Source organism: Sciurus carolinensis, chromosome 4 (genome assembly GCF_902686445.1).
Source record: "Sciurus carolinensis chromosome 4, mSciCar1.2, whole genome shotgun sequence".
NCBI classification, from domain to species: Eukaryota; Metazoa; Chordata; class Mammalia; order Rodentia; family Sciuridae; genus Sciurus; species Sciurus carolinensis.
Window position 1 is genome coordinate 152,824,584 of NC_062216.1, and position 13,791 is coordinate 152,838,374.

At 32.4% G+C, this 13,791-nt stretch overlaps 1 protein-coding gene across 3 annotated transcripts in view; it reads right to left on the reverse strand.

Moving 5' to 3' along the window:
• Positions 1 to 13,791, reverse strand: part of Cdk17 (cyclin dependent kinase 17) — a 100,860-nt gene that overhangs the window by 36,175 nt on the left and 50,894 nt on the right. For all 3 annotated transcript variants that reach the window (XM_047548906.1, XM_047548908.1, XM_047548907.1), the window contains one exon: positions 120 to 266. In XM_047548906.1, the coding sequence (XP_047404862.1) occupies positions 120 to 237 (118 nt within the window). In that variant the 5' untranslated portion in view covers positions 238 to 266. The remainder of the gene's footprint in view (positions 1 to 119; positions 267 to 13,791) is intronic.

Sequence of the window (13,791 nt, forward strand, 5' to 3'; positions counted from 1 at the left end):
AAACACCAGGGAATGAGACAGAGAAATAAAAGGACATGATTATGACTTTAGACAGTAAATTCACATTGTTTATAAAGTAATTAAATGGAGGAAGCATCTCCTCCATCCCAAATATTTACCATTATCCTTGCTGCTGTTTTCTTCAATAGTCATTTGTTCAGCTAATTCAGATAAAGATTCATCAATAGTCTGGCTTCCTCGAAGAGTGAGGGACAGCCTTCTCTTAAACTTTTTCATCCTATCAATTGAATGAGGCTTGAAAAATCCTGAAAGAATGAACACAAAAGAAAAATCATCAATATTTTACTGCTCAAGAAAAAATACCATTCTGGGTTTACTGGGAATCTTCAAAATAGGAATATAATGAATATAATGAGGAATTTCTAATTTCACCAAACATCATAAAATCCAACCTTTTGTTAAAAAGATGCAACTGTTAATTAATGCTATATTTATTTGGTATTATTAGAAAAGCAGAAATTCTACATAATTACAGAAAATTCAAACATAATAATGAAATTTAGAAGAATTGGTAATTTTCTTAAAATGTACTTTCTACAATTCAACAATGAAAATATCAATACTATTTTGATGCTTCGGTTCTATCCCTACAAATCACAATCATATAGGAATCAGTCAGTAGATATATTCAGGAGATATCTTAGGAGAGGTATGTTAGAAGAGGTAAAGAGGGAAGGATAAAGAATAATGTTTGACATTTTACTATTCCATTGTCATATATTAGGAAAAATTCTCAAAGAAGTTCCCTGGTCCAAGTCAGACAAATAACAAATAATTAGACTTATAAACAGGATTGCCATTGACTTTATCTTCCACATTATAACATCCCTGAAATCAGGATTATTTCACAATTAATAGGATGTCAAAATGTATTGAAATCATATTTTCTTTCCCATAGGTACATAAATGAATGACACAATTCATGGTGGAATCTTACAAATGATGAAAAAAGGTACTTGCTGCCATAGCCAATTCTCCAACAATTTACCCATCATTTCTTTTCTGATTTACTTTCTGACTTGCAATTTGCAGGATTACCAGATCACCATTGAACTATAACCATTATCCTAAAAGGAGTAAGGGCCTCATAAACTCCTTTATGCTTGGGCTGGGGTTGTGGCTCAGTGGTACAGAGCTTGTCTGGCATGTGTGAGGCACTGGGTTCAATCCTCAGCACCAAATAAAAATAAACAAAATAAAGGAACTGTATCAATCTACAACTAAAAAAATAATTAAAAATACCTACTTTATGCTGAAATACATGTTTTACCATTCACCTCTGTTTATCTATTTCTGACTGTGTTTTGCTTATTCTCTCCTTCTAAGGCTCTATTCTAAGTAGCTGAGTTTGCTGAACAGGTGACCTCTGCATAAGATACTAGTTATGTAATAATTTTTGTTTGCTCAGAGGCTGAATGGAGGGTATCAAGTACAAATTTATAAGTAGTAACAATTTTGTACCTTACCACCTTCATGTTATACATTTGCTATATTTTTAAAAATAAACACTACAATAAAAATATAAAATCATACACATTGAAAGAGTAAGAATTGCAATTACACTATAATAAAAATTCTTTTCACTCCTAAGCTCTAAAATAGGAGATGGATTTTGGTGAATTATTGAAAAGCTTCCATGCCTTAGCTTGGTTTGATTATAACACCAAAATGACAAATACATTCTCCTGAATATTTTCTATTAATTTATCTTTTAGGTTACTATTCCTCTTTTCAACTGTCTAACCTGCAATTAAACCTATCTATTGGATTCTCAATTTTAGTTACATTTTGTCAGTCTCAAAATTTCCATTTAATTCTTTTCTGTAGATCCCAAATCTCTAGTGAAATTCTCAATTTCAGCATGTACTTTCATAACTAGATTAGATTTTAATGCCTCTGTAACTCCCAAGTCTGTGTAATCTATATGAATACTATTTTGATGCTTTGATCTGTTCCTGTTCTTTATTTTTTTCTCTTACCTTGTACACCGAGCAATTGTTTACTGACTGACAAGAACTATATGTGAATGATTTTATGAAAAGCCTATGGGAAAAAAAAATGTAGAGGTTCTGGATGCTGTTACCTTCCTCCTAGGAGAATTTAAATCTTTTCTAGCAGGCAGTAAAAGTAGATCAACAGATCAACTCAATCCAATCAGGAATAGAGATTACTTGAGACTGAGTTTTAAAGCTATTATAAAGATTGACCTACCTGTGGTTTGTCCTCACTCTTTATGATACAGCCCTTTAACAGATTCCAACTGTAAACCTAAGCCAGAACAAACTATCAAAAGCTCCATGAAACTTCTCCAGTTGTTTTTGCTTATCTTTTATGCCCTAATCAGCTTTTATCCTTTTTCTCTACACAGCATAAGAGTTAGAAAACACAGAAGAAAACCCAGTACAGAATGTGTCTGTCTCCTTCCCTCCTGAATCTTAACTGACTCAGCAACCTTCAAAATGATGTTAGTTCCCTGGCACTGCTGGTAGTTTCAGCAGAAGCTTTAGTCCTCTACAAGTTACTCTATCACAGGCAAAAATAACACAGGTATTTTACCAAGCAAGGAGGTAGTCAATGAAATCAGAAGTTGAATCCAACAAAGAAACCTGTTTAGTGTAAGGCTGTCCTAAATGCTATCTCATGTCTGACTGTCAACCTTTATAGCACCACCTTGACAGTGAGTCGTCAACGCCATTCATTTAAACATACTAAATATTTAAGATGAACTGAGCTATGTCACTCTCCTTTCTCTATATGAGTCTAATATAAGACTTTACACTACAGACACTATTGAGAGAGTTCCTCTAGCAAGTCATCAAGCATGGTAATTGTGCTGACCCCAACACACTCTTCAGGAAATCTATATTTCCCCAAACTCCCAAGAGCTGGTAGCTCATAACCACCAACTTTTTAGATAGCAACCTTTTCATATACAGTCATATGGTTACTGATGTCTAATCAACTATACAGACATCATTTCAGAACATGGGCATATACTTTTTTTAAAATTGGGACCTATTTCAAAATTTTTGAAAACTGGAACCTGCCTATTGTTCTAGATAACAAATAAGAATAAATTAACAAAGTATAACAGAAATGTTATTATAGAATTGATTTATATAACATACTAACAGATCAATTATATATGGATTCAGTATACATTATAGGATAGAGTTTGGCTATTTGAAACAGTAGCCAATAGCCAAATGTGGTTAATGAACACCTGAAAAGTGGTTAGTACAAAGTGAGTTGTGCCATAAATGTAAAATATACAATAAATTTCAAAGACAGTAGGAAAAAAAGAATATAAAAATAATTCAATAATTATAATCAAAATCACAAAAAAAGAAAGCAGAAATGGCAGCTGCTGGGGGAAGGAAAGGAATGAGAATTATTGATTACCCAGTATACATCTTCAGTTTACAAGATAAAAAGAATTCTAAGAGACAGATAAAGGTGATGATTGCAAAACAACATGAATTATTTTAATATGAACTAAACACAAAAATGATTAAGATAATACATGTTAAATGTATTTAAAAAGAAACTAAAAACCCTTAGTGGCCTAGGACAGTAGTAAGCATTTATTATCTCACAAAATTTTAACTTTAACTGTATTACTGATAATACTGAAAAGATACTTTAGATATTTTTAAGTGAAATATATTACTAAATTAAATCCATCTTTAAAAAAACTTTTTAAAAATACATGTTCAAAAACAAATTATATATGGGGTGCACATTACATTTCTAGTAAACATGCTGATACAGAGCATCAAGTATATCTTAGTGGTTTTAAGTGGATACCAAAAAAAAAAAAAACTTTAACCTTTGCTTAATGCAGTGCATTTGAATAACTGTGTATATTAGGAATTGTTCTATTTACTCATAACTCAGAATGGTACACATTTATCATCAAAGGGCATAAGAAATTCTGATCTACAAAATAACTTTTAAAATACTTTTACTGTCAGAAATAAGAGAGACATTTTTAATTCATAAAAGGACAGAAATATTTCATTATAAAGCTACAACCTGACTACAAAATTTTCTAAAAGCACATATTAAAAAGGTCCTATTCTTATCTTACATGATCTTTTTAAACAACAATGATTAATAAACACAGATAGTAAATAAAACACTTTTTGTGAAGTAGCTATTTATATTATTTTTAAGGTTAAACTTTGTTATTTATTATTTTTAGAAGGCAGTGCTAAAATAAAAACCCTTAAGAGTTTGGTTAAAATATTTTATCTAGTTGAATAGAAAAAAAAATTTGATATTGTTAGACTCTTTATACTATGATTCTATGCATTAGTAAGACAGGTTAACAAGGTGATTTGTGGTGAACATTTAATTTTAAGTTAGTTTTATGTTTAATTCATGCCACTTAAAAAACTATTTTCACATTTAAAATTAACATGTTGAAATTTTAATTGAACCCTAAAGAAAAGCTCCACAATTATTTTGCTTTAATATTTTAAAGACATACATAATACACTATTATAAATGTTCATATTTTAGCATAAATGTCCTTCCCTCTTTTCCTTAAGTTTTTACTCATAGCAATATATATATATTATATATATAATATATATATATAAAATATCCTACATGTATATATAAACTCCACATATATACATACACCTATATATATCTACACATAGGAGAGGTAGGGTGGGTGTGTGTGTGTGTACACAGCAAGTTGTGTGGGTATTTACTGAAAAAACACGTTTAAATACCTCTAGGTTTTCTTTTTCTTAACCATAGCAAGATCAAATTAAAAAACAGTTAAAGGATAAAGGATTCAGGATGACAGCCTGTGAGTCATATTCATATATATATATAGTAGCCAGAGATATATTTTTTGTACTAGGGATTGAACTGAGGGGCAATTACCACTGAGTAACATCCCCAGTGCTTAAAAAAAATTTTTATTATAAGTTGCTGAGGCTGGTTTTGAACCTGCAACCTTCCTGCCTCAGCCTCCTGAGTTCCTGGGATTACACGCATGCACCACTGCAGCTGGCAAGATATGGTTATTGATATCTATACAGATAATACATGTTAGATATAGATATCAGATAATGTTCAAAATAAGTTCCCAGCCACAACTGCATAAAAAGAATTTGTAAATGTAATATATTAACTTGTTCTGGGATTATCTGTCACACAATTAACAAAATTTTTCTTTACTTTTCTTTTCTCTTTTGGTACTGGGGATTGAACTCAGGGGTACTCGACCACTGAGTCACATCCCCAGACCTATTTTGTATTTTATTTAGAGACAGGTCTCACTGAGTTGCTTAGCACTTTACTTTTGCTGAGGCTGGCTTTGAACTCATGATCCTCCTGCCTTAGCCTCCCAAGTCACTGGGATTACAGGCTTTTGTGACCACACACAGCTAAAAATGTTCATGTTTTCTTTTATCTTATTTATTTACAATATATAGATAACCATTCTGGAATGCCAACTGAGTTGAGGTAGAAAAAACACATACCCTGGCACATACTGTTTTTTAAAAAGAGAGCTGCCAACAGTTCCAAACTATAGCCTCTATTATGGATTTTCACTTTAAAATAGGTGTTTATTTTGGCCCTCCTGGTACTTCCAAAACAAAACTCTTTGAACATAAATTTGTTATATTCAAACTCTCATAATAGAAGACATATTAGAGTATCAATCCACTGCTTGTCTTTAAAATATTTTTAAAACAATTTTTTTGCTAATTCTTGAAGGAAAAAAATAAATGGCTAAATATTATTTGTTTTAAATGTCTCAATGATGTTCCTTTTCACAAATAAGCAAAATTCACATGTAGAACAAATGAAACATTTTAAAGTTAAGGTTAAAATTTGAAACTAAAAAGGTAAATAAATGTTTCCACTTAATCTTGCTGTTTTTAGTCTTCCTGAAATATTAAGTGGAGTAATAAGATTTTACAATGAAAATAGCTTTATTTATTTTGTTATAACATTTCTGCAGCAACTCTGGCTTTAAATAAAACTTGTAAATGAGTTGAACTCATTAAATGCTACATAAATAAATATTCTATTACCTTTCCCACAATGATAAAACGGTAACATTCGACACTCCCCTAGGACACTCAAGCTAACCATATAGAATAAGGAATAACTAATAAAAAATTAGCTTTCTTAACTAGAGACACATCTTTTTATCTGTATAAAATATATAGTGATTATACAAAACACAGAGCACTAAATTAAAATCTCAATCATGCTTATAGTTTTTCCCTACATTTAGAAATTATAATCCTTTATTTGTTCAAATCTGATGCTGATTATTCTTCTTTGATGTGTGAAGTTAAACACACAAACCAGAAAAAAAGAAAACGTACCAAAGATTTTCCTCTATTCATAAACACCACATGAGAAAGACAACTTAAGACTACTGTTAACACTTGAGATGCAAAATGTTAGAGAAAGAAGTGCTATGGTTGGTCCCTCCACCAAAAACAACCAGTAAACTGGGAAAATGACCAGGATCAACTATTGTGGAACTCTAGAAACTGAACACTTAAAACATCTAGGAGACTACTTGATAAAAAGTGAGTCAGTTGATCTTGATAGGAGAATCACATATGCAACCAGCAGCCCTCATTCCCCATTCTTCAGTCTTGCCACAGCAGCAGAGGTTGGCAGCCTGCATTCTGCAACAGTTAGTGTCAGAGCAGGCAATAGGGAACTTTGTACTTCAAAAAAATCCAGTTGCATGTTTTGGTCAGTCTGGCAGATCCCTGAGAGACAGAGACAGATGCAAACGCTTGCCTTTTTTAAGGTCCACTAAGGATTGTTGGTGGCAGAAAGGGGTGGTGGTGAATGGTTTACCCACTCACATCTACTACAAAATTTAAAGAAAAATGCACCCTTTTTTCGCCAAATATTTTAATACCTTTGTCAGGTCACTGGTGACTACAAAGATAATGCAATAGAAACTTTAGTAATCACACAAGAAATAAACAATTTGCAAAAATAGTTTGAGAAAGTCACAAATGGACAGCAGTAGCCCTCAACTTGCAACCAATCCCTAAAAGATGGGAAAATCCTACTTCTATAGTTACTAGATTTTAATATTCCAATAAACAGGTCTCAAAAATAATTACAAAGCACATAAGTAAGAAACAAGTAAGAAAGCAGGTCCACTTTAAGGAAAAAAGTATTTGGCAGAAACCATTCCTGATGAAGCTCTGAATTTGAAATTAATATTTAATTAATTTGTCAATTAAATATTAAATTAAATTAAAGTCAATTGTCCTAAATATGCTCAAAGAGCTAGAGGAACTCCATGAACAGGCTGAAAAAAAGGGGAAAACAATGTATGAACAAAATATCAATAAAAGGCAAATTATAAAAGGGAGCCAAACAAAATGTTCAGAACTAAAAAGTTAAGTAACTGAAATGAAAAATTCACTAGAGGGATTCAACACAGATTTGAGCAGGCAGAAAAAAAGGTCAGCAAATTTGAAAATAAGACAGTCAAAATTCTCAACTCTGAGGAATAAAAAAAAACAATGAAGAAAAACAAATAAAGCCTGAAACACCTTTAGGATACCATCAAGTGTACCATCATACGCATCACAGTAGTTCCAAAACAAAGATGAGAAAAATGGGGACAAAAAAAATTTTTTAAAGAAATAATGGCCCCCAAACTTTCCAACTCCAATGGAAGACATGAATAAACACCTCCAAGACGCTCAAAGAAATCTAGGAAGAATAAACACAAAAAGATCCACAATGAAACACTATATTCAAATTGGAGAAACCCAGGTATTGACAGCAGCAAGAAGCATCTTAACACATCCAAGGGCTTCTCAATAAGATTAATAGTTAATTCTCATCAGAAACTATGGCAGTAGGAATGTAAAGAAAAACAAAATGAAATGTCCAATGGAAATGAAAATATCTGTATTCAGCAAAAGCAACTTCTAAAAAAACGATAAAGAAAAAGTCATTGCCAAATAAAGGCTAAGGAGGTTTAATACCAGCAGACCTGCCCTACAAGAAATGAAGGCTTTGGGGCCAAAATGAAAGAACATAAGAAAAAATATCAATAGTAAAGATAACTGCATTGGTAGTTATAAAAAATAGTATTATTATACTTTTGCTATTTAACTCTTCTTATTTTTTTAAATACATGATTTAAAAGACAAATGTACCCAACAACAAATGTGAATGGGTACATGAGGTAGAAAGAGATAATCTATGACAATAATATAGAGAAAAGATGGAAATATATAGGGTAGAGTGTTTATGTACTATTGAACTAAAGTGCTTTATTCAAACAGTTGCTACAATTATAATATTGTAATTGTAATCTCCAGGGTAACCAGTAAAAAAATTATATTAAAATTTTATAGAAAAGGAAAAAACAAGGTAATCAGAATGGCGCACTGCCAAAAATAAATAAATAAACCTAAATGCATAGAAGGCAATAATGAAGAACTGAGGCATAAGAAACAAATAAGACATGAAAAAAAATAGCTAAAATGGAAGATATAAGTCCTTCCTTATTGGCAATCATTAAGTGTAAGTGGATTAAACTCTTTAATCAAAGGAAGATTGGAATACTGGACTTTACACAATAATTGAATCACATAAATACTGTATATAAGAGATGCACTTCAGATACAAAGACACAAGGAAACTGAAAATAAAATATAAAAAGGTGTGTCATAAAACTAGTAACCAAAAGAGCTGGGTCAGCTATGTTTTTGTCAGATAAAATAGACGAATTATTTTTAAAAGGTAAGAGGAAATAAAGACATTCTATATTGATAGGAGGTTCAGTACATTTAAGACATACAAATTATGAAGATATGACATCTAGTAACAGAAACTGAAAATATGTTAAGCAAAAACTAACAATTGAAGACTAGATTGTTCTACAATTATAATTAGACTCTTCAATACCCCATTTCAATACTGGGGAGAAGACCCAAACAGAAGATCTATAAGGAAACAGAAGACTTAAACAACACTATGTACCTAGTGTATTAGAGCTAGCAGATATACCCAGAACACTCTACCTAACAACAGCAGAATACACTTTCTTCTTAAGTGCATACAGAACATTCTCCAGGACTAAAGGTAAATAAGGCCATGACAAATTTTAATAGTTTCTTAAAAAGAGAAAATCATACACAGTATCTTGGAATCCAATCACAACAGACTGAAGGTAGAAATAATAACAGAAGAAAAATTGGAAAATTCACAAATATGTAGTAAATTAAATGACAGACTTAACTAATGGGCCAAAGAAGAAATCATAATAGATATTATAATATATCCCAAGACAAATAAAAACAATACCATAGCATGTGAAATACAACTAAAGAACTGCTAAGAGGAAATTCACAGACATAAAACCTGCATTAAAATAAGATCTCAAATTAATAGCCTAACTATATTTAATAGAGTTAGAAAATAAACAGTAAATTAAACCCAAAGTTAGCACAATGAAGGCTAAACAAACAACAGAGTAGAGGCAGACACAGTAGTGCATGCCTAAAATCCCAGCTGAAGGAGGCTGAGGTAGGAGGATTACAAGTTTGAGGTCAGCTTTGGCAACTTAACTAGACTCTGCCTTAAATTTAAAAAAAAAAAAAAAAGTTTTTTTTTTTTTTTGTTGTTGTTGTTTTTAAGATAAGGGCTGGAGATTGATGTAGCTCAGTGATGAGGTGCTTACCTAACCATGTGCAAGCCTCTAGGTTCAATCACCAACACTAAGGGGGAGAAAATGAGTGGAGAGACACTAAACAGAGAATTAAAAAAATACCAAAAAAACAAAAAACCAAAACTAGAAGCTGCTTCTTTGAAAATAATCAAATTTAACAAACCAATTGCTAGATCAACAAAGAAAAAATAGTAGGGACATTGCTACCAATGATATAGAAATAGAATTGCAAGAGAATGCTATGAACAACTGTACACCAACAAATTGAATGATCTAATAAAATGGACAAACTCCTAGAAACACAAACTATGCAAACTGACTAATGAAAAAACAGACAATCTAAATAGACCTATAATAAGTAAGGAGAATGAATCAGTACAAAACACTTCCAACAAAGAAAAAAATCCAGGACCAGAAGATTTCATTGGTGCAGACTACCAAGCATTTAAAGAATTAACACCAATCCTTCTCAAATTATACCAAAAATACTTCCTAACTCATTTTATAAGGCCAGCATTACCCTGAAAATAAAGTCTGACAAAGACATTACAAGATGATGATTAAAACAAAACAAAAAAACTACAGGACAATATCTTTTATAAATACAGATGCAAAATTCCTTAAGAAAATACTAGCAGACATAGTTGGGTGCAGTGGTGCACACTGGAATCCCAGCAGCTTAGGAGGCTGAGGCAGGAGGATCATGAGTTCAAAGTGAGCCTCAGCAAAAGCAAAGTGCTAAGCAAATCAGTGAGACCCTGTCTCTAAATAAAAAACAAAAAAGGGTCTGGGGATATGGCTCAGAGGTCTAGTGCCCCTGAGTTCAATTCTCTAATACCAAAAGAGAAAAAGAAAATACTAGCAGATCAAAATTTAGCAGCCTTCAAAAGAAGTACACCCTGAGATATAGGACCAAGTGGGATTTCTCCCAAGAATGCAAAAGTAGTTCAATAAGAAAATTCAATGTAATATATGTAATATATCACATTAACAAAATGAAGATACAGTGCACATAATAAATTCAACACCATTTCATGATTCAGTCACTCAACAAATCAGTAATATATGGAACATCCTCAACATGATAAAACTCACAATTAACATCATACTCAATGATGAAAGATTGAAAGTCTTTCCCTTAAGATTAGGAGACAAGACAATGATGAACACTTTCACCACTTCTATTCAAATACTACTGAAAATCTAGCCAGAAAACTTAGGCAAGAAACTGGAAAGGAAGAAGTTAAACAACCTATATTCACAGATGAAGATAATTTTATATGTAGAAAATACTGGGCTGGGGAGATAGCTCAGTTGGTAGAGTGCTCCGGGTTCAATCCCCAGCACCGCAAAAAAAAAAAAAAAAAAAAAAAAAAAAAAAAAAACAACCTGCAGTATCCATAAATAAAGATCCATTATAACTAATAAGCAAATTTAATGAAGTTGTAGGGTGCAAAATCAACAGTCAAAAATAAGTTGTATTTCTATAGGTCAGCAATGGTTTTAAAAGAATCGATTTAAATAGAATGAAAAATAATGCAAAATACTTAGGAAATGAGGTCATAGACTTATATGCTGAAAACCATAAAGTAATTTTGAATGAAGTTAAAGAAGACCTAACTAAATGGAAACATACTCTGTATTCACAGACTACAATACTGTTAAGGTGACAATATTACCCAAAGTGACCTACAGATTCAACATAATCCCTACCAAAATCCTAATGGTATTTTTCCCCCCAAAACAGAAGAACACATCCTAAAATTTATATAGAATTCCAAGGGACCTTGTAGAGTCAAACCAATCCTGAAATACACAAAGTTGAAAGACACACATTTCCTCATTACAAAACTTAACTAAAAAGCTACTATAATCAAAACATTATGGTACTGTCATGAGAAATGACTATATATAGACCAAGGAAACAGAACTGAGTGCATCAACATAAACCTTCCTATTTGATTTCTGATATGGGTGTCATGTTCATTCTATGCAGAAATGGCAGTCTTTTAAATAAATGGTGCTGGGAAAATTGCAAATTCTAATGCAAAAAAGTGAAGTTAAGATTCTTACCTTATGCTGTATGCAAGAATTAACTAAAATGGATCAAAGACCTAAACCTAAAAACTATAAAACTCTTAAAAACAAAAACACAGGGGTAACACCAGCGGTCTAAGAGGCTAAGGCAGGAGGATTGTGAGCTCAAGGCCAGCCTCAGCAACTTAGTGAGGTCCTAAGCAACTCAGTGAGACCCTGTCTCAAAATAAAATACAAAATAGGGCTGGGGATGTGGCTTAGTGGTCAAGTGCCTCTGAGTTCAATCCCTAGTACCTGCCCCCCCACAAAAAAAAAGGGAAAAAAAGGGGGGGGGGGATATTTCTTACACAGGACTTGGCAATGATTTCTTAAAAATGACACCAAAAGTAGGCAAGAAAGAGAGGGAGAAAAAGAAAGACAAACTGAACTTTAAATTTAAAACTTTTGTGCATTTAGGGACAATAAAGAGTGAAACAACAACTCAAAAAATTGGAGAAAGTATTTGTGAATCAGATATCTGGTAAGGATTTACTAACCAGAAAGAACTACAATTCAACCAAGAAATCAAACACCCAGTTTAAGAGTGGGCAAAGGTCTAAATATATGTTGCACCAAAGACTATTATACAAATGTCCAATAAGCACAGGAAAAGATGCTCATCATGATTACTATTAGAGAAATGCAAATCAAAACCACAATGAGATGACACTCTGCATCTCCTAATAAGGATTTTATTTTTTAGAAAATCAAGAGCAGCAGTCAATGAAAATATGGACAAATCAGAACAGTTACACTGAAGAAGAGAATATAAAATAGTGCAGCCACTGTGAAAAAGTAGTGGTTCCCTGAAAAGTTAAACACAGGATAACCATATGACCCAACAATTTCATTCCTAAGGATTTGTTTAAAAGAACTGAAAAAAGGACTCAAACAGATACTCATACACCAGTGTTACCTGCAGCATTATTCATTATAGACAAAGGGTGGAAATAATCTACTGACCAACAAATGAATGGATAAATAAAATGTGGCATCCAAATACAATGGAATATGGTTCTACCATAAAAAAAAAATGAAGTCCTGACATGCTAGATCATGAGTGAGTCTTGAGGACATTATGTTAAATGAAGTAAGTCAGACACAAAAGGACAAATATTTTATGAGTTTACTTATATGAAATATCTACAATAGGCAAATTAATAGAAACGGAAAGTAGACTAGCAATTAACCAAGGGCTGGGGAGAGAGGAGAATGGAAAGTGAATGTCTAACTTGGTATAGCATTTTGCTAGGGATGATGAAAAAGTTCTGGAAATAGTAGTGATAGTTAAAAAACGTTTTAATTTTATTTAATATCAGAATTATATACTTTAAAACATTTAAAAGGGTAATTTTTAATATATATTTAACCACAATTTTAAAAATCAACTATTGTGCAGTTTTCCTTAAGCCTAAATACGGCAAATACCTCATTTTAAAAAGATTTTATTGAAAGACTTGGTTAATTTCAATGAAAGAGCCAATCTGTAACAAGTATATTAAACACAACACAGTAAATATTAGAGCTGCTGCTTATGGTCATGATGCAGAAACTTGCAGAACACTGTTGCTGCCCCCACCTCAACCATAAGAACGTATAAGAGACTACAAAATAATAGACTCAGCTAGGGATGCAAAGAACATAAATGAAATCAATTCTAGACAGAACAAGTCCTTTCTAGAAAAAGGGGTTTAGGTCATGGTAAAAGAAGTGAGGGATAAAAGGAGGAAAGCAGCCCCACTTTTAACAAAATTGAAGGAGTACATGGGGACTGGCAAGCCATATTAAAACCCTGAGTAGTCTCATTCACAAAGCGAAGCTATGCTTTCCCAAAAGAACTCTTTCCAAGTATGGGAGCTACCTGACAGGTGGGAAGTAAAGAGAGAGGCCCACAAATGCTGGGGACAGGACTGGAGAGATCTAAGAGAAATCCCTGTTCAAGTGGTCCACCACTTCACCAAGGGCAAGGTCATGTTCACCAGAGGAAGGTAGCAAGGTAT